General features: G+C 39.2%; 1 protein-coding gene across 1 annotated transcript; it reads left to right on the forward strand.

The window, feature by feature from the left end:
• The first annotated feature begins 64 nt into the window (after positions 1-64).
• On the forward strand, positions 65-23,548 carry GANC (glucosidase alpha, neutral C). The gene is made up of 24 exons (XM_059474957.1): positions 65-176; positions 1,253-1,315; positions 2,519-2,627; positions 3,157-3,284; positions 3,814-3,996; positions 4,252-4,297; positions 5,653-5,719; positions 7,124-7,220; positions 7,820-8,000; positions 8,847-9,000; positions 9,402-9,637; positions 10,591-10,717; positions 11,685-11,764; positions 12,636-12,779; positions 13,167-13,263; positions 13,645-13,746; positions 14,247-14,490; positions 16,223-16,287; positions 16,806-16,882; positions 18,089-18,163; positions 18,572-18,685; positions 19,214-19,326; positions 20,589-20,692; positions 21,562-23,548. The coding sequence occupies exons 1-24, from the start codon at positions 148-150 to the stop codon at positions 21,669-21,671; spliced, it is 2,745 nt and encodes a 914-aa protein (XP_059330940.1). The 5' UTR covers positions 65-147; the 3' UTR covers positions 21,672-23,548.
• The last annotated feature ends 2,393 nt before the right edge of the window (positions 23,549-25,941 follow it).

Consider the following 25,941-nt stretch of genomic DNA (forward strand, 5'->3'; position numbering starts at 1 on the left):
GGAGCCGCTCTCGGCTCGGCCCGGGCTGTCACCGCCCCCGGGTGTCACTCGCCGGCCCGGTCGCGTTTGGGGCCCGCGGCGTTCCGCGGCTGGCGTGGCGGGTCGCCACCCCTTCTCTCCGCGGGGGTCGCTCGGGGCAGCTCCGCCATGGAGGCGGGGACGCCGGGGGGAGTCAGGTAACGCAGCCGGGGAGGCGCTCCTCGGCCGGTCTCTCCTCGCTCCCGCTGGTGCCGGGGAGGCTCCACCGGTTTGCGCGGGGAGCGGCGGGGTCAGACCCGGCCCCATGCAGCGGGTCGGGGCTCGGGGCGGGCGTGCGGGGCCGTGCCGTTCTGTCCTCGCCGCCCTGCCCGGGCAGAGCCTTCCCGCGGCGGAGCGGAACCGCAGCGCCAGGGGTAGTTCGGGCTGCACCGCGTTCATGCGCCAACAGAGGCACACGAACTTGGAGCAAAACCCGAAAGGACGTACGTGTCTTCAATCAAAAATGGAAAGGGCTAAGTGATCTAATTATACGGTCACTGTGAGATCTCAAATAATAATCGAGGACTTGTAATTTTGACTGAGCCTCAGTGGGTGCCGTCTGCATTTCCTATATTGCATGTATGGAATTAATAAGTATTCCGTAAGCATCAGTACTTTATCTGCCAGAACTAATACTTCATTCCCTTCCATCATGGGGAAGCATAATCTGGGAAATACTTTGATGATAGACACTACTGGCAGCCCATTTTCTTTCAGGCAAGTAAAAAATTTACTGTTATCTATAAATCTAAAAGTTATTTCAAGCCTAAGATAACATAGAGCTGTCATCAGGACCATTGGAAGCCTCCCTCCTTTGTCGGTCCCACTGAAGGTTGAAGAAAAGGATGCAGTATTACTTCTTTTCTGCCAGTCCTCCCCATTTCTCCATTCTTATTACTGGAAAATAATAATTAACCATAATGACTGCAGAGGGAGATCTGGCTTCAAAATGCATAAGAATTCAGCTATGCTGAAATCCATCTCTGTCATAGATTCAATCATTTCTCAAAATTTCAGGGTTTAAAAAGAAATGGTTCAACATGAAACTAAATGTATAAGAAACTCTTCCCATATCTAAGCACAGTAGTTCAAGGTCCATCACATTTTATGTGGGACCAGAGTTTTCTGCACTGTTTTTAATCCTGACCTCTCTTGAAAAGGACCCCCGTCATTTGATCATTCAGCAGATGTGTGATGGACACATCTAAATACTTCCTTTATCTGCTCTTTCTAGTGTCCAAGATGAGGCTGTGGACAAAAGCAACTTTAAGAAATGCAACCAGATTGCTTTTTACAGGTATGGAGAATTGTAGTGTAGTTACGCATTGACTTTTAATCACAGCAAGTCTGCTACTTTCAGGATTTATCTTCCAAAGGTGAGCATTCCACTTACCTATCAGCAAGCAGCTATCAGCACTTTAAAACATGTAGTCTTACACCCAGAATGTCTTCTGTTAAAGTTCAAAAGAATCAGTCCTCTCATCTGACAAAGCCACAGCAATATTTTAATTTAAATGCACTCAGATACAGATTGTTCTCTTGACACAGATGTTTCTTGACCATCTGCAGTTCAAAGCAGCAGAACACTCAGTAGAAATCATTTGTCTGTGACAATAGCTGACTGTGTGATTACAGTTCTGTTGAGCAAGTACCTTGCCCAGAATTCAGTGTCAAATCTAAATTCTAGCTCACTAGTCCCTTAAAGTTAACCTTCTGCTAAGTCATATTTCTCATCTCATTTCTAACTGTGCTCTCGAGTTTTTTCTTCCCTTTGTTGTGGTCTTTCCTGTGCTGACTGAAAGAAGTGATTGTCTGTTGTTACACCAATTAGTCACTGACATATTTGGTTTATTAAAGAAAAAGTTTGTCTTTAAGGTAGCGTCCAAGACAGTTATCTTCAAATACTTCATAAAACCTGGGCTTGGCATGGAGAATTCTACAAACATTTGAAAGAGCCTTTATTTCAGGATCTCTGACCTAAAAACATTATCAGGGCCAAAAGCTGTAGTCAAAACTGTGTAGTCATCAAATTTATCAAGAAACAATTTGCTTGGTGCATATTTGAAGGTTACACATTACAAACACGCAGTGTTTCATCACCCCAGAATGTAGAAGATGTTCATTGTAAGTTACAGGGATATATGACAGCAAATGCAAAATAGATTATTCAACTGAAATTTCAGGGATAAATGAAAGAACAATAATGGAATTGTACAGCCAAGAACTGGACACTTGAGACTATTATTGTTATAAAAAGCCATACAGAGTGGTGATGGGTGAACCCCTGAACCCCTCTAACATCTCATTCATAAGCATTTAGGTGTGCTCAGAACTATATTCCTTCTTTTTCCTCTTGACTTAAAGTGCTAATAATTGTATTTCAAGCTCAATAAAAACTCAATAAAAATGATTAAATAAACATTTCTAACAATATAATGTCCCTCTGTATGATATAAGCTACAAGAGCTGGGGAGACCAAAAATAATTTCTGTCTTGACAGGCGTCAGAAACTTTTACGTCCTGGAAAATCCCTGTATCGAGTTTTGTTGGATTCAGTCACATTAAGTGATGAGAATGTCAAATTCCAAATCATTCACGAGGAGAATAAGGTGAGCTACCATATAGCATAAGAGGGTGCTTACAGAAAGAGCAGTGAATATTGTCAACACAACTAATAATATTTACAGGTTTTGAGATTCTTCAGTATAGATATTTGAGAGATAATGCAAACTATCAGCCTAAATATGTCCTTACTAATCAGCATTTTAAGTTTTAAAAAATTAATGGCTGTATGAAAAAAGAGAGTTCTGAATAGAAGACTTTTTTCCTAAAAAATATTTTTAATTCAGAGTTTTCTCCACTATTTCAAGGTAATAAGTTCTTTTTTTGTAATGCTAGATATCAGATGCTTGAAGATAAAGAGTTCACTTAAAAGGCATTGCTTCTTCAAAGGGGTTAAGTAGAGTTAACTGGCGTAAATTCATAGGGATGATGAATTTTACTCTCAACAATGCTAAAGAACAATCAACCAGAGAGCAGGCATGTTTTGTTTTTTTCCAGACAGTAAGTGTTTGGTGATGCTATGTTAAAAATAAGTAATTTTTATCCTTATGAGTTTATCTGTTTGTTTGCTCACAGGTTCTTCTACAAGTAGAAATTTATGAAATAGAAGGCAATATTTTCAGGCTTAAGATTGATGAGGCATCTCCTCTCAAAGCAAGATACAAAGTTCCTGATGTTCTTATAAAGGAACCTACGACCCAGAGGTAAGTGATGGGTGATTTAAGTGATGATTATTTAGCACCTCAATATCTTATACACATTCCTCCTTTATATTACAGTACAGTTGTCCCTCTACAATATAAAGTTCCTACAGAAAGAGAAAACAAAAATGCATGTGGTTTATTTACTTTCAAAAATTTATGTTAAATACTTAGGAAAGTATTTAAAAAGTAGAGAAAGCTTTATCATACACACTAGAAAACTGAGCCTGTTTGATCCAATCAGAAAATAGCCTACTTGTTACAATGCAAAGTTTTTACCTAAGGCATTACCTGTTAATGTGAAAGGAGTGCAAGCTCTGGATAGTTTTCATGGCAGTTCTGTAGCCACTTTTTGCACTATGCAGTGAGCACAGCATATATTTCTGGCCTTCTTTGGCTTGACATTAGCCTTGAGGTTTGTGTAATGTATGCAGATATTCTCAGCCATCTTCTGTATGTATTGTTATTTAGTTGCAGCAGATTTCATGTGCTGTTGATTGATACAAAGCTGCTGTTGCTTTTCATTCGCCAGACTGTTCATATCCCACAAGGAGGCAGGTATTTTGGTACTGTCAAGTGTTAATGAGGACTACAAACTTCGAGTCACAGCAAACCCCTTCCAAGTTGAGCTGCAGTCCAAGGGTGAGACTGTTATGAGTGTGAATTCCAATGGTTTGTTGTATTTTGAGCACCTACAACCACCTCCCAGTGACAGGTACAGCATTTGTATATCACATCATTGTATATACTGGTTGTGCTGTAGCTGAAAATAAAGTGTGGAATTGCAATTTCTGAAAGCTCTTACGCACTGAAACATGACTTCTCTTTTACTTCGTTAGTACAGTAAATACAAGGGGAAATTTGTTTATTTAACAAACAAATTCTAGATCAATTAGCTGAGGACTGCTTTAATCCCTTGCAGTAGCCATTAACAATAAACTGATTATTTCTGTGTATTTGTTTTCATTAGAAAACCTACAGCACAAAATGAGGAGGCAGCAAGTGATTCCTCGAAGGTAACACATACTTACTGCAATTCAAGCAGGAATATTTTGTAAAAGAAAATTAAATTACATGTTCATTTTGTCCTATAGTATGTTTATAAATACAATCCAACCACCTTCAAAAAGGACCTGGTATAACATTTTGAGATATTTTACAAATTCATAGTTGAAGGAAGGTTTATGTGTTTTACCACCTTGTAGAAGGCATCAGTCAGGTAGATTTAGCCCAAAAATGTTTTTTTCTATAGCCTTTTTATTACTAATGTATTTCTCTTTTGTTCTCTTATTTGAGCTGGAGTAGATGTGTAAAAGAGAGCTTTGTGGTGCTATTTGTCATTTTCAAATTCCCCGTTCATTGCAAAGAGAGTTTCAAAAGAACAAGACCTTTTTTATAACAGTCAAAAAATATGTCTCCACATACATTCAGGCATAATACAGAAATCAAACTCTCTCTTAAAATAGACCACATCCTGGCAGCACATAGAGGCACATAGCAGTTTTCCCAGGAGGCTGAGCTGTGTCTGGGATATAATTTTAGCCCCCTGCAGAGCAGATGACTGCTTACTCTGCTATCCTGTTATAAATGGCAGGAGCTGTGCTGCCTTCAGCATACTTATGTTTGAGCTCTGATTTCTGCCAGGGAAAGTACACAGCTGCAAGAGGCCACGTCCACTCACTGTGGGATGAATGTAGAAAAGAAAACTAGGGAAGACACTGCAAGAAGTGTAAATTCTATGACAATGAATTACAGGACACAAGGAGGTTAAAAGTATCAGTTACAGACACTCCAGAGTGTCTGAAGAGCTTTTTCTGTGTCTGACCTTCACTCTTTGGGGGAGTGAGTTGGTTCTGTTTGTATGTGTTTTTTCTGTTTGGTTCTACCCACGCATTTCATAAATTTGTTCAACATCAAGGAGGAACACATTTTTCACAGTGAGAATTATCAGTCACTGGAACAACCTTCCCATGGATGTGGCATAGTCCCGTCATGGGAGGTTTTCAAGATTTGTTTGGACTGGCTGCTAAATAATCTCATCAAGGCTCCCTTTTACCATTAAAGGGTGGACTATGTGATCTTTTGAGGTCCCTTTCAAACTGGGCTATTCTATCATTCTGTGATTCTGTCTAAGATCTCAAATATTATTTTTATGCTGTAGCAGACTGCTTGTGTATAGCATATGCACATCAGTTCTTCAGTGTAAATTCCTGGAGCTGAATCTGATTTGTGGTTTTGATTTATTTATATTAGCCATATGTGGCCAAAAAAATAAAGCAGTATAAATCTCATGTGAACAATCATGTTTTTCTTAAAACTACATTATGTGTGCAGTTTCATTTGCTAGGCTTAGCTATTTTTGTTTGTACAGGAAAGACAAGAGGATCTAGGTCTCTGGCAAGAGAAATTTGGCAGTTTCTTGGACATCAAAGCTCATGGTAAGTCTCAGTCTAGTTCTGAAAACAGCTTTACTGTTTTGTATATAGCCATGTTCATTCATATTTCTGTCTGCTTTCTGTTTAGCTGCTTAATGTTTATCAATGTCCCACTTGCTCCTGCTTTTCAATTACCTTAACTTTGTTTTAATGAGAAATCAGTGATGGGTAACAATTTGACAAAAACTCTGCAAATATTCATTTGATCCCTGTTCAAGAGGGAACACATTAAATGTGACCCATTGCATCAACTCACTGTATGCCATTTCTGACACAGCATTAACACTATCTGCATTGTCTGACTTTGCATGTATATATTGTATATAATACATTTTTTCCTTTTCTTTTTTTTTTTGTATAAGTGCATAACATTGACTTCACCTGTAGTTTATTCTCATGACATATCAGAAATAATGATATCTAAGCATTAATAATTGTCAAAAAGAAACCCTTTTAAGTGTGGACTAAAAAAGGGAATACGGAGCAATCTTAAGTGATAAAGACAAAAGTTATAGACACATGACAGCGGTAACTCAAATAAAATTTAAATTATAAATTACCAAAATATATGATGATCTGCTGTCCATCCCCTTGTATTCTATATTAATTAAGTTGCTTGGCTTTGTCCATTACCATTATCATGCAGACTTTTATAGTGATCAGCACTACCCAGCAACTGCAGTAGAAGAAGGGAAGTCTGAAAGCAATTTCTTTTGGTGGCAGAAACTTCCTCAGTTCACAGTCAAGATCCAGAGGGCAGGAAGCTGTTGCCCTTGTTGTTTATGCTATTTCTCATGTCTTAGGCCAGCATCATGTTTTTGTGTTTTCTATGTCAGAGGAATAAAGTCCATATGATCAGATTCTGATCCTGAAGCCACTGCTTGTCAGTCTGTAGGATCTCAGGTTGCCTGCCAAAAGTTGCTCTGGATTCAGTAGCGTGACAGGATGATATCACTGGTGGAGACCCTTGTGCATGCTACTCCCCTGGCTGAGGCTGAAGAGAAGACCAGTGGGAAACAGGCAATTCAGATCCTGAAGTTTGCTGTGCTGCAAAGTTTGGCTTTTAGGTAGGGGTAGAAACAGGATATAATTTTAAGTAGTTTCACTACCAAATAAAGAAGTAACCCATGATTACATGGATTTGGGATTTTTTTCTGTTAAAGTGATCCATTTTATCTTGTTAAGAAGTTCAAAATCAAAAGAAATATAATAAAATCTGTTTCAAATATTACCTCTATAGAACAGAAGTAATAATGGAAGTGAATTTAAAAGGAAGCATAAAAGACTTAATTATTGAAACATTAAAACCTATTTTATTTTGGTTTATCCAGTTATGTTGCTCTGCTTTATTCCTTTCAGATAAGTCTAAGAACTCTGCATTCTCATAATTTAATATTATTTCCACAGGTCCTACTTCTGTAGGCATGGACTTCTCTTTACATGGATATGACCATGTTTATGGAATACCACAACACACAGAAACACTTCTTCTCAAAAACACCAGGTAAAGGTGTCAAGGCATCAGATTGCTCGTGAATGCAGTGTATTTTTTTGTTTGTTTTGTAAGAGAGAGCTATAACATAGTATTATTAATTTAACCCAGACAAGAGCTTGAGATATGTGTATCATATAGTGTATTTTTTAGTTTAATATTTTAGTTAGTTGAATTGTGGCCTGTATCCATGTGCAGTAAGGCATTCTGCTTTCCCTAGTGTGCAGTTTCATGAATGGCCCTTTCTGTTCTCTCCCAATTTTCCATGCAGTTTTTTTCTGACTTCCAGGATTGGTCATGTTTCAGCAGAACTCATAAAAGAGCAATTCTATGGGAGGATGGGAGAGTTTGGAAATAATATTTTAGTATTTAAAGCAAACTCACAGTAGTGTCCCTGGCAGCAAAACTCTCGTTTGCTTCAGATAGTGAAGACCAAAGCAAAGAAGCAGTAATCTAGGCAGTCCATATTTCAGCTCTGGATGCTAAACAAAAGACTAGAACACAGAGCACTTACTGAGTATTCATCAGGTTTAGTGAGACAGCAATAGAATTAAAACTAGCCTAGTGCAAGGTGCTTACGTGTAACAAACACATCTGTTTGTTTGTCCTAGTGATGGTGATGCCTACCGGCTTTATAATTTGGATATTTTCGGCCACAAGATACATGACAAAATAGGTATTTATGGTTCAGTACCCCTTCTCTTAGCACACAAGCCTAACAGAACTTCAGGGATCTTCTGGCTGAACTCTTCAGAAACACTGGTGGATATTAGTACAAAGGCAGTAGCTGAGGTGAGAGTTATTCACTTTCCTCAGAATTAAATTACAAAAGAAAACACTTCAGGATAAGGCCAACAGGAATTTAACACTATTGGAGATTTATCTTTTGCTCACTAATGAAGAATTGTAAGTCTCTTCCTCCTGTCCTCCCTATTGCTAAATTTGTTGTATTAAACTAAAAGAACAAAGATCACTCCTTTCAAGAGCCAAGTTATAGATTTTGTATCTTAACAGATCTACAGGAGGAGACAGAGAGAAAATACATAGAAAAAATCTACACGGATGTAGAAGGCAGAAAAAATGGTGGACAAAAATCTTGACGTTCACTTGGATTTGAGAAATTTTTATGAGTGTTTAAATTCTTGGAATTGCCACAGATTTCTGCTTAGCAGGCTCATTCTTCTGTGGAATGTAATTGACCTTGAAGAAACATAAAATGTTCAGGAAAGGAACTCACTCTTGAAACACAAACATGAGTTCTGCTAAAATTGAAACAATGACAAGCAAATCTTGCTTTTCCAGCACTGCATTATGTAGTTAATTTTGTTTTTTATTTATGATATAGATATTACTCAAAGATCATACAGAAAATTCACAGTCCTTAATTATGGAAATGCTTTAATATTTTGCCACTCATTACTCATTTTTTCTCATAATCTATTACTCTACTTTGTGTAAGTGGTATGCAAGGTAAAGAATTGTGAAGGATTTATAAGAAACATTCAGTGTGTATTCCTACTACGTGCCAGGTATGTGGTGGTGAATTTTGTGTGTTCCCCTATTTGCTCCTTCATTGAATAAAAGTATGATAGAGAGAGAGATGAGAGAGATTCAGGTTTACCTTGTTTTCCTTCTAAGCACACTCCATCCAGATCTGCTGCAGAAACTGCTAAGCAGAGAGCAGTGCCTCTAACTGATGTTCGCTGGATGTCAGAAAGTGGGATCATTGATGTTTTCCTGCTGATGGGACCCACTGCATTTGATATCTTCAAGCAGTTTGCACAACTGACAGGTACTAACTGACATAATTGGAGTCAGAATGGCACGCTTATCCAGGAGATTGTCTGAGGAACATGCTGTTCCCAAGAGTGGGTCAATATTTACCTAGCCCATTGTGTTCAGGGGCCAGTTGTTCCCAAACTGCAGTGTGTAGATCAAAGGCTCGTGCTTTGTGAAGACAGGCCTCTATCCTTGTTTTCTGTAGCATTCACCGCTGGTCAAACTTGCCTGTAATTGAGAAGCCAGCATAATCACTGCTATCTGAAACTGCACCCTTAGATGAAGAGGTGAAACGCAGGGGGATAGAACGGCCAGTCACAAGACATGTATCACAAGTATCAAGACATGCCACCTTTCAATGTGGAAAGACTGAATTTATTGAGAGTTTTATCTTCATTCATATATTCTTTCTAGGCACTCAAGCCTTGCCCCCACTTTTTTCTCTGGGCTACCATCAGTGCAGGTGGAATTATGAGGATGAACAAGATGTCAAGGCAGTGGATGCTGGCTTTGATGCACATGATATTCCTTATGATGTCATATGGCTGGATATAGAGCACACAGATGGCAAGAGGTATTTTACTTGGGACAAAAAGAAATTTCAGAACCCCAGAAAGATGCAAGAACATCTCAGGAAGAAAAAACGCAAGGTAAATAATATTGCAGGAAGAAAGAAAGATTTCTCTGTAGTGTGAATCTGCCCAATCTAGCTTTAAGCATGGTACATCTGATACTGGAATCAGGTGAACTTAACACATTAAATTAGACTGTGTTGCCATCTGGTGATGCTTCCAGCATGCAAGCTCCCTTGTTTAATTCAGTTCCTTTTTATTATTTAGTAGTTTGTTCTGTATCCTGACAATCCAGCTAAATTTGACCCATGTGGAACTCCATCTTACAGAAGCAGCTCACCACTGATAACACAGCAGAAAATCTTCTTAACATGATCTTTCACCATTGATACTTTCTGTGGTTGTTTCAGCTTTTCTTTGTGTTTCTGTATTTCTGTTTTTACCGCTAAAACATTTTCCTTGGAATTATTGAGTTGTAGAATTGCTTAATGCTTGATCTTTGCCAAAAGTCAATGAACAGGGGATTGTTAAAAACATTATTCAAGTTTTATGGTCTCTCAATTGGAGCTATAGTACTTTCTCAGCTCTGCGGTAAAGCAGCAGAATGTAACTGCAAAACACAATACTTATTGCTGTTGTATGATACACAAACTAAAATAAATTGAACTGTCTTAAGGCATATGATTTTAAGCAGGCACATGAGCACAAAAGTCAGATATTTTCCCATTCACAGAATACAGCAATGAATTAAACAGATTGTTTTTAGGGGTTGGGGTACTTGCTTTTATCTGAAACAATGGCTTTTGTCATTTATTTCAGAAGGGTAAGTTCATGCAGTCCTTGTAAATTCAGGTCCTGTACACATGTGTAACACAGTATATAAAAAACTGGTATCTGCTTTTTAAAACTAGGGACGCAGCTCTCTTTACCTGAGATGAAGTCATTCTCTGCCTTTTAGCAAAAGTGAACTCTTACTGTTTTATTAAGCACAGCTGATCTTAATGATGTGTTTTATTTTCTTACCCTGACAGCTTGTGGTCATCGTAGATCCTCATATTAAGATTGATCCCTCATATGCCCTGTATGCACAGGCAAAAGAAAAGGGATATTTTGTGAAAGACAGAAATGGGCAAGATTTTGAGGGCATCTGTTGGCCAGGTAAAAAACAGTGTGTCTTTATATTTTAAGCTGTTTATTTTAAAAATTTTGCAGAATAGTTTAATTGGGATGCATGGAAGCAGAATTGAATTCTTATATTCCTTTCAGATTCCTTACATTCCTTGCAAATTCCTTGCATTTGTTGAAAATATTAGTAATTATAATAAAAATTAAAAAATAATATAATTTATAATAATGGGGGAGGGTTGATCCTCCCCATTATGTCCCAATTGCCTCAGCTGTATAAATTGCCTCTGCTATATCTATTGGATGTGCAGCTAGTCTCAGTGCCTAGAACTAGAAGAGCTGGATATATTGATAAGAAGAGCCATTCCTCTTCCCAGCTTGTCTTGGACGCAGAAATGCAGTCTGGTCCATTGCAGTGAGCACAGCTTATGTAGGCTGGATGAAATTTAGTGAACCCCGATCTGGAGGACTTTGATTCAAGAGAAACACAGTGATTTGACACATTATGTTTCATGAGATCACATTGCAGGGAGGCAGAGGGGGTTGTCTCCCTTCTTTACAGACAGGAAGCACACAGTCCTGGCAAAGGAATGATTACAGGAAAAATCAAGGACATATTGCAACTTCTAGTAGCATGGTCGGATGTAGTTATTCAGCTTCTCAGTGACACTTTTCTGTTTGAGCTCAGAATACCGGTGGTGATGGCTTTCCCTGACTACTTGTTCACACGTGAACGTATTTGAAATTGCTAGCAGACATCCTTAAATGGTGCTTAGCTTCAGACCTCCTGAATCTAAGTGTGTTGATCTTCACAACATGGCAAAGGGTGTGCTGAATTCCAAGTCAGCCTGGAATTTGGTCTTGAGCTTTAATTTCAGAAAAAATAGCAACTACATTATTGCTGCCTATGGAAACCATTGTAGCTTTAGGCCATTGTATGTAGGTGCAAAGACAATATTCTTAAAATCAGATAAATAATTGGGATCTCCAACATCCCCAGGTTCCTCTTGTTACCCGGATTTCACCAATCCTGAAGTGCGAAAATGGTACGCAGATCAATTTGCCTTCAAAACATACAAGGTTTGTATTTATTTGCTCTGATCTACATATCCCAGAAAGCCTGAAAAGGGAGAAGAGAGAAGATACTGTTTAAGCAAGTTGTTGGCCTTTGTAGCTCTATTATTGTGTATAGGAAAATGCCTTGATAAGCTGAAGTACCACAGAAGGATTTTCTCCATGGACATGTCTACACTGAGCCAGTTGGAACCCATATGCCACCAGTGAACACACACTCTTAGTTGCAGCAATATAAGGGACAAACTGCAGGCATTTTAAGAACCCATAAGCTGAAGCAGGTGCTGCTATTCCAGCCTTTACTACCATGATAGCACACAAGGAGTGATGTGGAAGTGCACTCTCACACCTTAGTCACTTCATCCTGACCTTCCTGCCTAGTGCTGAAAGTGTCTGGGTGACCATTGCTGCACACCTCCAGTTCCTCCCACCCTGCTTCAAAATACAAGTTTGCAGGAGAGTTGTTGAAATCACTTCCCTAGTAGACATACATGGTAGATATTTTCCATGCTGCTTTTTCTGTCCAGCTTTTACATCTGGCCTTCTCTGATTTTTCCTAATGGCTGTTTTATACTTTTCTTTTCCCTGCCTCTTTCCCTCACAAGAAAGCAGGAATAGCAAGTGCCTAACTGAATTTTGTAAGAATTGCAAAGATCAAGTGGGCTTGCAGGCTGCTACCCTGACTAGAAGGGCCTCTGAGAGGGATGAGATGACTAATTGGGGGCTGTCAAGTGACCTGAGAAGTGTAATTACCAAGTCTTGCTTTTGTCCTGCTCTTTCTACTCATACCCCAGACTGGCCCGACACCCACTTGAGATAAACACTCAAAATCACAGGATTGATTCTGTCATGACCTAATTGAAGCCCTGTGTCACAGGGATCCACTAATATCCTCTTTGTATGGAATGATATGAATGAGCCTTCAGTCTTCAAGGGGGCAGAACTAACAATGCAGAAAGATGCTGTGCACTACAACAACTGGGAGCATCGGGAAGTACACAACCTCTACGGATTCTACCAGGTAGAGTATCTGGAGACACAAACTGCAGTTATTCTATGGAATATGTGTGATGTGGTACTTCACACAGTAGTAGGTATTCTATAGCCTTCATCAAGGTCTGAAACTCTGCTGGATATTGCAGTGTTTGAAATAAACTGTGATTGGTCACAAGAAAATGTGACATCATTTGTGCCTTAACTACCATAGTAATGTAAATTACATTGGTGTGACTACTGAATCTTTTTGTTCACATGTCTTCTAATAAGAACATGTCATTTAATAATAGGTATTATTTCTGGGAACAGAATTGCCTTAGCTTTTCTGCCTTAGAAGGGCTAAAAAGACAATGTAAAAAGTACCCTAATTAAAGAGTTTGTCTTCCTGACTTTTCTATTCATGACTTTTCAGCAAATGGCAACTGCAGAAGGACTCATCAGACGTTCTTCGGGAAAAGAGAGACCGTTTGTCCTCACACGATCTTTCTTTGCTGGATCACAGAAGTATGGTCAGTAAGGATTAGCTGAATGCCTTCCTTGTTGCTTTATTATATTAAGTTTGACGAATAGTAGTCTAGAGAGGACAGAAACTGTTTTAGAAATACTGATGTGGTAAGCTCATAAGAGTGCAAGTGATTAAAAAAATCAGGAGAAACTGGCAAGGTGTGTATGAGTCAAAGGTAGAACAGCAGTCTGTGTCCTGTGATAAATCAATAGCTGTTTTTATTGCCTATTTCAGGAGCACGGATTTATAAAGCAAAAAGAAAGGTGTAACATACAGGAATCCCAAAGTAGTTCATGATTATTCTTGTCTTCTTTCCTTAACTACAAGCATAAACTGAGATATACATTCAATTTTCCTGCATAATCCTGAAACTGTGAATTTCCAGGAGCAGTGTGGACTGGAGACAACACAGCAGAGTGGAGTTACTTGAAAATATCCATTCCAATGCTTCTTACCATCAACATGGCAGGGATTTCCTTCTGTGGAGGTAATGAGTTTCTCACTGTGCATAAATTGTGCCATCAAGCTTGTATTCCCAAGGTAGACTTCAACACAGACAGTGGAAAGTTCAACAGCCCTCCACATTTCCAGGTGGTTTCACAGATTAGTCTGGTTTCAGAAGCCCGAAACCTGGCTCTCACAATCATGTCTCTCTCCACTAACTTTTGTGCAGTGTTTTTGTCCCATCTGGAGTAGCAGTCCTCAGGTAGTGTTCTGTTTACAGCATCACTGTGATAGTGCTCTGTCCCTCAGAAAATCACTCGCTTAGCCTTCAAAACCTCTCTTGAGTTGTTTTTTTTTCAAAGCATAACTTGTTGCACTGGTGTTTTACTCTTATTTGGACAAGCAGCAACAGGTGAACAGAACAGTGAGCAAACTGTGAAATGCATGGATTCATACCCTTGGGATGTTTGTTAGAGGAGAGCTTCACATTTTCCAGAGCAATCTCCACAACTGTGTATTTTTATTTGTCTGCGCAATATCTAGCTGATGTGGGAGGGTTTATTGGAGATCCAGAGCCAGAGTTACTTGTTCGCTGGTATCAGGCGGGAGCCTACCAGCCCTTCTTCAGAGGTCACTCTAACATGGAGAGCAAACGGCGTGAACCGTGGCTCTTTGGGGAGAAGAACACCCAGATCATCAGGAGAGCCATTAGAGAGCGCTACGTCCTCCTGCCCTACTTATACACTCTGTTCTATCGGGCACACACGGCGGCTGAACCCGTCATGAGGTAAGAGCATGAGCCAGCAGGCCTAGAGGGTATCTGCAGGAGCTTACTTGGAGAAGGGAGGCTAAATTACCACCTCTTAGTTTTGTAGTTCCTTATTTGGCCATTAAAAGGGAGAAAATCAGACAAAAGTTCTAATAATGAATTCTCTTTTCATGCATTCTGTGAGCTTTGTTAGGGCTCTCAGAGGAAAATTATGTTCTGAGTTTTTCCCCCAAATGACACCTGGAACACACTAATTCAATAAACACATTGCAGTCTTTGAACTTTTTAGAGTAGTCTGGGCTTCAAACTTTTCATCGTGATAAAGACCATCACATAGTAGTCCAACCAGTACATAAAACAGTGCTTAATGGACTGTGAACTTGACCTGGAAATGTAACTGCCATTTTGCCTCTCATGAAAATATTTGTTACTGCTTAAATGTTACTGTTATAAAATCTTATTTCATATTAATAGTTTTATCACTTTTTTCTGCAGTATTGCTTATAATGCTTCTTTTAGTAGAAAATTTAATAATCTAGAACAGAAATGAAATTACAAAATAAATTATTTGTTCTGTTGCTCTCTAACCTCTTAAAAATGCACGTCTATGGAACTGAATGCAGCACTTCTTTTGGGAAGAGACTAATGTCATTAATCTCCCTGGTATAGATCATAATCTGTGTTTGTTTGTATTATAATCTGTGTTTGCAGTTGCCCTAGAACTGTTATTTTGCTCACATTTGCCTTTATATTTTGTTATGCAGATACATCTTACATGTTTTAGAAACATAACAGTCTTTTTGACAAGGGTTGAGTGGTTTGAGTTTTGAAGATAATTTGCATTACAGACTTAGTAGTGTGAGTGTCTGTCTGGACCTGTGTAGGTGTAAATGCACCTGTTTTATGCACTGACAGAAACAATGGGTTTCTGTCTTCCTTGAAATGAAGCTTTTGTTTGCATGTGAACTGCCCACAGTATTAAATCACACTTCATTGTGTTGAGTTTGCTGCAGTAGGTACAGAATTAGAGGGGAAGTGTATTTTTCTCACTGAGACAAGCAGAATGGAAGGTGTATCTCATTAGCAAGCACATGAGCAGCAGGACTGCAGTGAACAGGTGGATGCCTGTGAGTGAGCTGGTGAGCCAGGCTTTTGTGTAAAGAAACCCAGACCCTGTCTCCTAACAAGCTGTTGTTGTCATAATCTCTCAGACTTTAAATATACAACTCCTGTTCCATAACCAGATGGTTATTGCACTACACTTTTTGGAAAAAGACTGAAAATGAGCTTCTGGTGCAGGTTTTTCAGGAGTGGCCAAGGTGAGACTTTCTATAAAAAGCAGCAGGGAGTTGTTGAGAACAGGAAGGATTGTGCTCCAGGGACTAGTTCGTCAGGGGCCAGCATTGTTGGTAGACTGGGACACAAAGGCTCACTTATCTCTCCTTTGATAGAAGGCAAATGTAGTGAAAGGTTGTAAGGAAGAAGGCAGGAGGGAAGAAATTGATGCCACAGATGTAAAGATAGGTATACTGGAGTGTCTTAACCCATGCTGTACTGGGGACTCTCAGCAGGGGCAAAGAGGCACTTTGAGTCACTGACACAAAAGAGAACCTTACCCTATATTCAGTTCTCGGTAACTGTGCCTTGTAAAGAGAGGGGAAAAATGGAGCCTGAAAATGCCAGAAAGACTTGAACAGGTTGATTGGAGAGGAAAACTGTAACTGAATTCCATTATCTCTTTTCTATCCAGGTCTCTCTGGATAGAGTTTCCAGGGAAAATGGAAACTTTTGATGTGGAAAATGAGTACATGCTGGGTAAGCAGGTGTCTTATTCCCCGCAACTTGAGTTAAATATTTTTAAGATGTTGCATGAGAAAAAGAAAATATTAAAACACTGCCCAAGACTTAAAAAAAAATTATAATTGAATATAGAACTTAAGACCTCTTTAAGGGACCTCCTTTTAACAGCACTTTGAAAACAGAGGATATAGGAGATATAAAAACTCACTTGTATCTCACTAGTCACTTTGAAAAAACATTATTGCTTTTGACCTGAAACATCAAGTCCAGTAGAGCAGCTAAGATCTGCTTCAAAAATGGCAGTAGTAAACAACTACCACCCAAACATGATTGGTTTGTACTGTGCTGAAGTCAGTCAGCCATCAGCCCACTACACAAGCCTTTTTCTTCAGTAGAAAGTGAACCTAAGCATATGAAATGCCCAAGCAAGCTCCTGGAATCGCTGTGGGAGGTTGACAACCCCAGAGCACACAGGGTCTGCTCTGGGAAGATGCAGCCTTGAGGACCATAGCTGTATTTATGTTTTTCTCCAGGAAGTGCTTTGTTGATACATCCAGTGACAGAGAAAGAGGCCAAGACAGTGACAGTTCTGTTTCCAGGGTCAGAGGAGGTAAGGATGTATATTAATTGCTCAGGTATTCATCTCAAAGAAGTATTTTATGCAGAAACCTTCCAGCTCCCCATCTAATAACTGCTGAGCACTAATGCTGTGGCAAGTCTTTGCTGGCCATGCTGTGCCACTCTGAGCCCTTCTTTCCATGTTGATGCCTTGCTTGCTTGGCTCACAGTTAATTTGCTTTCTTGCTTTTCCACAAGCTGCTGCACAAATTTCAAGTCACCTACAGTTTAAATCTCCCTTCAAAGCTTGCTCGTCAATCACCACGAAACAGCTTCCCTACACTGTCAGTTACCTTTTTACATGTATTTCTCTTTGGGTTGAACTTCTCATTTTATGTAGGAAAAAAAGGGAACTTTGAAGAAAGGTCAAAAGGTAATCAGAGGGGAACTGTGGGGAGGGAAATTTTAACAAGTCAAGCCTCAGTAGCCTGGGACATGTATAGCAAACACTGACTCACACAGAGAGCAGTTCCTCTCTGAAATAAAGGTATTTATCCACAGGATGGCACAGTGATTCACTCCTACAAAGAGCATTTGGCTACAGCAGCAGTGAAGTGGAGGAAGGGAAATGATTTGGGGAAAATAGTTGCTAAGGGAAAGCCTGAGACTCTAGAGAGTAAGCAGCAAAAAGGGGTGTATGAAACCATGCAGAGCCTTGTGACTCCACTAACTGCAAACAGTTACAATTCTTCTCAGCTTAAGGAGAAAAACAGACTAGGCTCTCCAGACAAGTTAAGGAAAATACTTTTATCAAGATCTCTGTGACAATTGAATGCTTGACACACTTTAAGTACTTAAACCTACTGCCAAGTGTGGTGCATGGGAGATTCAGATGCAGCTCCCTTTTGTCACCTGTTATTAACAACTTTGTTCTTAATTTTCACTTCAATATAAATATGCTTTTTCAAGAACTATATTTTAAAAAAATTAAATTGTTTCATTGTTTTGCACTTCCAGATGCTTTAAGACATACAAGACATTATGCAAATGGTAGAAAAGGTCAGATGATTTTTGTGCTTCAGAAATTACAATTTATTCTTTTCATCCAGAAGATCATTTAATTTAAAAAGTAAATGCCTTTTCTTGCCTATCAAATAGGTTGTTAGGAATACTGACAAGTTAAGGAGAGTAACTGCATCTACAGAGGGAACAGATTTTGGCATATGTGTCATGCTCATTCTTATTTCATTTTTTCTAGATTTGGTATGATTTCAGAAAATTTAAGCGAATGGAAGATGCGGGCACAGTGAAGATCCCAGTAACACTGGAGAATGTATGCTTTTGTTTTAAAATGCTACTTTCATGGATGAGAAAAAAAACCCCAAGCTTTTGTTTTGTCAGTATTCAGAATCAGAAAAGTTACAATTTTATTTCCTTGTAGAAATGTAATCTAAAATAGCTTTTGTATAAAACTCCCATCTCCTCTGTTGTTAGATTAAACCCTACTGTGTCCTGGTAGTAACATGAGGTGATATAACAGTTACTTTTCCAAGCAAAATTATTTTGCTTATATACATGCAGAAGTTTAATACTATTACCATTGTTAGTTGAATGATTTTCTTTATATATTTGTGGTAAAAGTTCATTTCTAAGTTGAGCAAACTTCTGTTATCTCTGATCCTCATTAAAATTCCATTATTGGAGTGCGGGAACCTTTCTGCCCTGGCTTTGTGTTTTGCAGATTCCTGTATTCCAGCGGGGGGGCACTGTGATACCTCTGAAGACCTCAGCTGGAAAATCCACTGAATGGATGATAGATATTTCTTATGAACTCCGCGTGGCCTTAGATGCAGAGGTATGCTGGGATAGTGTTCCCTTTTTACAAAGATGTCTTCTACTCCATCTGACCTTTATAGGCCCTGTTTGATCAGCACAATGGCATCTACATTTGAGTGCCCAGTGGCTCTTCTCCAAGTGTGTGTTTGAGGGGACTCAGACAGCTCCCCCACTGTCCCCTCTAAGCATGACTATCTGAGTACAGCAGAGCCAGAATATTTTTCTGACTTTTTTCAGCCCTTGTCTAGTCCCTTGGAGGGAGGAGCAGAGAATGAGCAGGCCACAAACTTCCTTTTGGACACAGAGAGGGAACTTCCTACAACTGTCTTTGCTAGTAAAGAGGTGACATATGGCACCTGCATCAATTTACAAAACCAGGATGTCCAGCAGTCTCAGAGCTGGATTGCTTGAGCCTTCCAGGGATACAAGCTGCTGAAGAAAAATAAATACGCACCTTCAATATGAAGCATAGCATATAGTGAGACAGTTTGATTATTCAACACTAGAAGTTGCTGTTGTATTGTGCTCTATCTGGTGTGTTTCACAGGCCTGTGCCATAGGTGAGCTCTACGTAGATGATGGGCATTCATTTCAATATCTCCACAAGAAGCAGTTCCTGTATCGGAAATTCACTTTCCACAAGAACATTCTCTCTTCCAGGTAACAGCAATCATGGATAAAAGCCACCAACACACTGTCACTGGAAATGCCTGTTCTAGTTCATGAAGCCTTCTTACAAAGGTAGCAGTATTAGTCTCATCTATTGCTTAGTGAAGTCCAAGAGAGTGCAGAATCTGTCATAAAACTGCAGAGGTAAACAGTGTTCTACAGAAGTCTGAAGGCGGTGCCACATGAAATACTGAGCTGTCTTATATTGTTTCAGTATAGTCAGACTCGAGATTCTGCAGATGGACACAAATATAAAGGAAGTCATTAGAAAGAGTACAGCCTATCTGAGAGACAAAAAAGATAGATCAGGAGATTTGCAAGTATGCAACACCTGGAGTGTTTATATTTTCTAAGATTTGTTTTCTAACGTAATCTTTGCTGAGAGGGTGATCAGTCACTGGAACATGTTCCCCAGGGAAGTGGTCAAAGCATCACGCCTTTCCTAGTTCAAAGCACATCTGGATGATGATCTGAGTCACGTGGTTAGGTTTAGGTAGTCCTGCAAGGAGCAGGGAGTTAGCTTGATTCTTATGTGTCCCTTCCAACCTGAGATATTCAGTGCTTCTGTCTGGGAACCAAAACCACACCTTTGCTGTCTCCCAAAGTAATCAACAAATTCACCGTGTATATTAGCATGAAGAAAAATACTTGAAGGGAGGCACAAGCAGATACCCCCTGCAAAGGTTCAGTGACAAAACCTAAAAGCCAGAGATGCCAAATATGTACTCCAATACTTTTACTATTGAGGTGCATTGCTAGCAAATCTAAAGTTGGAAAAAAATAATTTTGAGATTAATAACACCCTGTTTGTTAAAAAAGAGGTGCATTTTGATTTGATTTGGGGTATTTTTAGAGCTTTTTAATAAAAATTGAATTAGTTACAAAATTAAACATAATTTTGTCTCAAATTGAAATATTTTACATGAAAAAAAAGTTAAAATTAGCTTTATATTTAGGAGTTTTGACTACTGGTCTCTGAAAATCCAGAACTTTTCTGGTTCTCAAAGCCATGCTTTTTGCTTTAAAATAGGTTATCAAACTGTTTTTCTTCTGATTCTGAAATCTGATACACAGTGAAAAAATCAGCTGACAGTGGGAGAAAGCTTTACTTGTTTTTAAGAGAAAGGTAAATAGAGGAAAGGAAACCAGTATAGGGAGCTTTCAGGATGAGACTGAAGTAATAATATTTGTGTGATACTGAATTTATTCTGAAGGAAAGAAATTGATGTATATGAAAATATTTTTTTTTTCAGCTGCGTTGATGAAAGCGGACAATACCACACTACATGTGTAGTTGAACGGGTGATAATTCTGGGATTTGGAAAGCAACCCACTTCTGTGACAGCCAGTGCCAAGGGTAATGAATTGACTTCTATTATACTACATTTTTTTTCAAATTCTGTTGCTCTGCTGCCATTCACCTGAGGTGTCAAACTGACAGGTCTGCAGAAGTGTTACAGCTTAGGAAGCCTCTTTGTTTAGCTTTCTTTGTTACTTTTTTACATCAAGGACAGAATTTAGTGAAAGGAACCAGCAGCTATTCACCACTAATACTACATGCAGAACTGAAGAACACTGACTTTGCAAGATGATAATACATCAGTAAGTGTGGTTTGGAATGAACACATTCAGACAACATGAGCAGAGATGGCACTTCAAATGAAAGCCCATTTGCTCAGGTCTGTTAACCTGCCTAGTCCAGAACAGGAAACTTGCAGACAAACCCAGATTTACTCTTCTGTTTCCATGCTCATCCAAAACCTCTGGAGTTCCTGACTATATGGAGATCTCTAGAAGTTGTGAGGTATCCCATAGGGATAGGCAATAGCAGCTACAGAAGGAGCATACAATTTCTGGTTGCTTTTCAAGCATGTCCCTTCATTTTGAGAGTCATAGGGAAATGTACTTTCTGCCTCCATCTGTCAAGGGTGCCTGGAGGAACACCTGTGCAAAAACCAGGGTGATTTTTTTTCAGAAAAATTCATAAGTAGTTCCATAGTTTGATGTACCATAGTTTGAAAGATCAGAAAAAAAAGAAATATTTACTTTCTTATTCCACTGCATTCTTATATGTGTGCTGGGAAGATTTGACTTCTATTTGTTTTTTAATCAATTCTTTCCATCAGTAGCAGGGACAGTCAGAACTAAAAACTGTAGAGTGACATGTAGCTGTGTTTCAGAAGAATTCTTCTTAAATTAAATAGAAAACTCTCTTGTCCTGTTCAGATGGAAAAAAAAAAGAAGTGGTTTTCACATATGATACAAAGACCTTCGCACTGACGCTGGAAAACTTAGCCCTGAGTGTTGATGCTGACTGGGAGATCTGTATCAGCTGAAAGAAGATGCAACTTCTTCAGAGAAACTGTCCATTGAGAGGCTGAGGAGAAATAAACTGAGGACTTCAGATGTTCACTTGATTCCAATTAAATCAACAAACATATTTTCCACCAACACATCCAAACTAACATTTCTTACAGTTTTTCTTTTAAAGCACCAATTTGGACTTGGATAAATTTTCTGTTCAGCAAAAGTAATAGCACTAGGATTGTATATTTGGGGAAATAAGCTAAATACTATTTGCATTAGGCTTGTTTCTGTTAAGCATTAAGCTTCAGTTCTGCCTTCACTTACAATAAAAAATTATGAGTTGGTGGGGTGAGATTGCGGCTTGTTGGCACAGGCCTTAATGTAAGTATTTGAAAATCACACTGTTCAGAGGCTGTTGCACTTGAGGAGATCTGGGCCAGTGCAACAAGCAGCATCAGCAGGTATGGCAGACACAGAGGTTATCACCAGAGTTCTGCCTGCCAGCTGCCTTCTGAAAACAAACACAGAAGGAGCCACCCAGTGTGATCACAGACACTTCTGCTTTCCAGTCCTTATGGCAACGCAAAATTAGCTGGTCTGCACGGGAAAGTAAACAGCAGGCTGGCCAAAGAGCTCAGGCACTGGAGGTGAGGTTGGGTAGCTTGTGCCATTCGTTTGGGCAATAACAGAAGACAGTAATGTGGCGGTGCAGAAGGCTCCCTAACAGCCAGCTTTGAAACTTGGATTTCAAAAGGGCACAGGTACTACTTTAAAAAAAAGTTTTCTGTTAGAAAAGAATTGACATTGATGATTGAATGTCATTGATTAAAGGCAGCCCAGTGAAGGACCTATGCTTTCCCAGATCTTCCAAGTCCTGCCAAGTTTTGGCTTCCTTTAGAAAAGTTTTAGTCCTGTCACTTTTTAGTATCTGGCTGAGATTTGAGCTAGGCATTTATGAAGCAGAATTTAATTTTAACGGGATTAATTCTGTGTGCAGGCATCCCACTTTCTCTTACAACTCAGCCTAATGTTCCCTTGCCTTCTTTTCCCACTATCTCTGCAAACAGAACTGGTATGTTTTGATGCTTGCTTTGCTTGCAAACAGAGACATCCTGAGTCTCGCATCCATTACATCCTGCCTGTTCCCTCAGGCTTTTCCATCTTATGCATCTCTTTTCACAGACTGCCATTGCTCCACAGAGTTTGTTTACCTTTCTATTTGCTAAACTTGTCAGCTATATTATTTTCAAACCAGTTCTGCTTTGAGTCAAATCTGAACATGCCATCAGTTGGGTTTCTGGTTTTTCTGGATTTATAGTTAATTTTATTCCTTTTAGTAAGATAAGGAAGTATTTTCTAAAGACATGATAAATTAACTCATAGGAAACAGAAGGATGGTCACCATTTTTGCCAGTTAAAGGTAACATAACATTACTAATCCCCCCTGTCATTCCCACCTGCTGCTGTTTGTCCTCTGTTGGGCAGATTGCTGGGAACAGCAAGCATGAGAGCAAACTGTGAGTGCTCTTGACTACTCAAGTGTAGTTTGTTCCCCACCAGACCCTTAGCTCCCTTCTTTTATATTCTGCAGAGCTATTTGTCAGCACCTTCCAGGAGACAGTGTGAGCCTCCACTCCAGGAACTGGCAGTATGAATACTGTTGTGCTTAATGCAAATGTGCTAATCCGGGTAGAACAGCAGCAAACAGATCTTTTGCATCTGTGAAAAGAGAGACAGACCCTATTTTTCTGTCAACTTCCAAGCTTTGATTGATGATTTCTTACTGTGTTTAAGTATAGCAGTGCTTCTGACAAGATATAGTTATCATCTTGGGTAATTTAATAAAATATTTTAACTGCTATTTCTCAAATTGGAAAGTGAAATAAAGTAACAATGAAGCAAGTTACATGCCTTTTGCCTTCCAACCTTCTTTCTACTGCTAAGAATCACTAGTGAGTATTCTTCCAAGGGTAACTGGTGAATGTGAATTGACTTGCCTTTATTCTCTGGCCCTCAGTAAGATATCTGCACTGATAAGTACTGATGGGTCAGATTTTCAGTGGTGTGAAGTTCCTAACATCTATGGATTTCAGTAGAAATTAGTTGCTGAAAATCTTAAGAGTTGGGTCTTTAGATCTGATAAATTTCAAAGAATATGATTTACATTGCTGTTTGTAGTAACTCACATATTTTTTCATGTATTTATGCCATAAATGAAGAAATAAATTTTTAGTATATCGTTATTAAAAAAATAGTTCTATTAGTGAAAACAACTGGAGAGAAAACTCCATACAAATTAAATAGCAACATTAACATTTTAGATTAATTCACTAATTCATTGTTACTGTTGAACAGGTCAGCTATTTGAGTACTTCTGCTTACAGGAAATTCCATCACATACAGGATTTAATTCCTGAGTATTTGTTTTGCTGTTAGTATTAGACAGCACATCCATTGTCCTCTATGGAAAATTGTGTTTATTTAAAGACACCGTTGGTCTTTTATTAGCAGCTCCTGTAAAAAAGGCCAAAATCCTACATAACAAACTTACCTTTCCAGTATGAAATAAGAAAAGGAGAAATTGTATTTTAAACAGGTGTAACTCCTGAACATGCCTAAAGAGCAGCATTGGTGTAGAAGTGAGAAGTGCATGTCCACCTGCCATTCCATATGCAGGCACTGGCTGATCTGTTAGCTCTAGCAGTAGCAGCAGGTCATACCCTGGCACTCACTGACAATCCCAATTAAAAAAAAAAAACAACAAAACACTGCTAATCATTCACATGATCCTCCCCAGCAGCCCACAAAGAGTTTCTCAAATGTCATACCCCTACAATTCTTCCAGAAACACAGCTCTGTATTTAAGGGGTGCACTGAGCAAGAAGGGAGAATAGGAAAGAAAAAACACATGCAGAGGCTGCAAAATGAGCACTTTGCTGAACTGTGCAGTGAAAGGCCCTTGTTGTATCAATATTTGCCTATCTTGGAAAGAGTGACACATGGCTCTGCCAAGCTGTCCTGCAATGTAATGTCAAGTATGAGACCTGCAATACTAGCATCTAAATGTAAGGAGGAAGTCATCAATTCTGCATCTGAAGAACCTACCTACCCTAAAGCAATTGCATTCCTATTTTCACAAATGCTTGAATCTGTCTTTTTCGATTGCCCTGTTGGTGCAAGAAGGCTTGTATTCATGATAAAAAGAAAAGGATTTAGGCCACCTAAATGGCCTAAAAGACTGATGATTAATATTCCTAGAAGTTAGTCAAGCTTGCCAACTTTATATTACCTCCTTTAAAAGTTTCTCCAGGGGAGTTTTCTTTAATGAGCTGTAGAGTTTGTCCACTATACTGTTGATTTTAAATGTGTAAACTGAGCAAATGGCTGAAGAAAAAAACCCATCAGTGCTTTGGAAAATGTCATAGCCCTAGGCCAGAAGGTCAGCAATGTATATGTTAGCCAGAAATGAGTATCATTAGGCAAAAATAAAACTGATGTCAACCTGTGATTGAAGACTTCCCAATAAAGAAAAATCAAGGTATTACTGTGCTTTTCTTGACATATAAATATTGTCACCTTTTAAGGAACTGGGTTACAAAGAAAATCAATATGTGTTTAGATTTTTGCTCACAGAGGCTGTGAATTTGTCCCTTATCCTGCTGTTGTATGAAAAATATATGTGTAGAGTCAGATGTTTCCTTTAACTTTGGTATATCCTAACACATAGAGAATAGCCCAGTTTCCACACTAGGCTCTATAAATGTTTCAAAGTTTACACAAAAAGTTGCTTATTTTATGGAAGTTAGCTATTATAAGGTGAATCTTAGGTTGCCAAGCTGCTCTCCAGAGGAACCAAACAGAGCTGGCAAGTGACCTGACCTGAGTAGCATCAAATAGCTCCTTTTTCACTATTAGAAGTGTCTGCTGCTCATCTCCTCTAGTAGCAAAAAGTTGTCTCTATCTTTTCTGCCACAAAGGGTAGAAACAAGTCAAGTACAACAGTTCTTTCAGTAGTGTCAGGACCATTGCCTGGCAGTACTTTGTGCGTAATGTTCCTAAGCCAGCAGGAGTTTAGCTTCCAGTTTCACTGTTCCCTCTACTTAAGGAAAAGATGAACTGCTTGCACCAGGAGTCAGCCCACACACAGAGCCCGTCCCAGGAACATGCCTGGCCTCGGCACAAGCTGCACAGAAGACTGACACCATCTCACTAATGCCCCCCCTCTCATTTTCCCTCTCTCTTTGCCTGTAGTTATTTTTAGATTTCACGGTTAAAGCTTGTCCCTTCTGGACACTTACA

This window comes from Ammospiza nelsoni, chromosome 6 (genome assembly GCF_027579445.1).
Source record: "Ammospiza nelsoni isolate bAmmNel1 chromosome 6, bAmmNel1.pri, whole genome shotgun sequence".
NCBI classification, from domain to species: domain Eukaryota; kingdom Metazoa; phylum Chordata; class Aves; order Passeriformes; family Passerellidae; genus Ammospiza; species Ammospiza nelsoni.

Bases quoted from the DNA above. Each gene is read 5' to 3' on its own strand.
- GANC (XM_059474957.1), top strand. From the start codon at position 148: ATGGAGGCGGGGACGCCGGGGGGAGTCAG. The intron at 14,491-16,222 runs GTAAGAGCATGA...TTTTCTATCCAG, and splicing joins GCGGCTGAACCCGTCATGAG to GTCTCTCTGGATAGAGTTTC. The intron at 16,288-16,805 runs GTAAGCAGGTGT...GTTTTTCTCCAG, and splicing joins GGAAAATGAGTACATGCTGG to GAAGTGCTTTGTTGATACAT.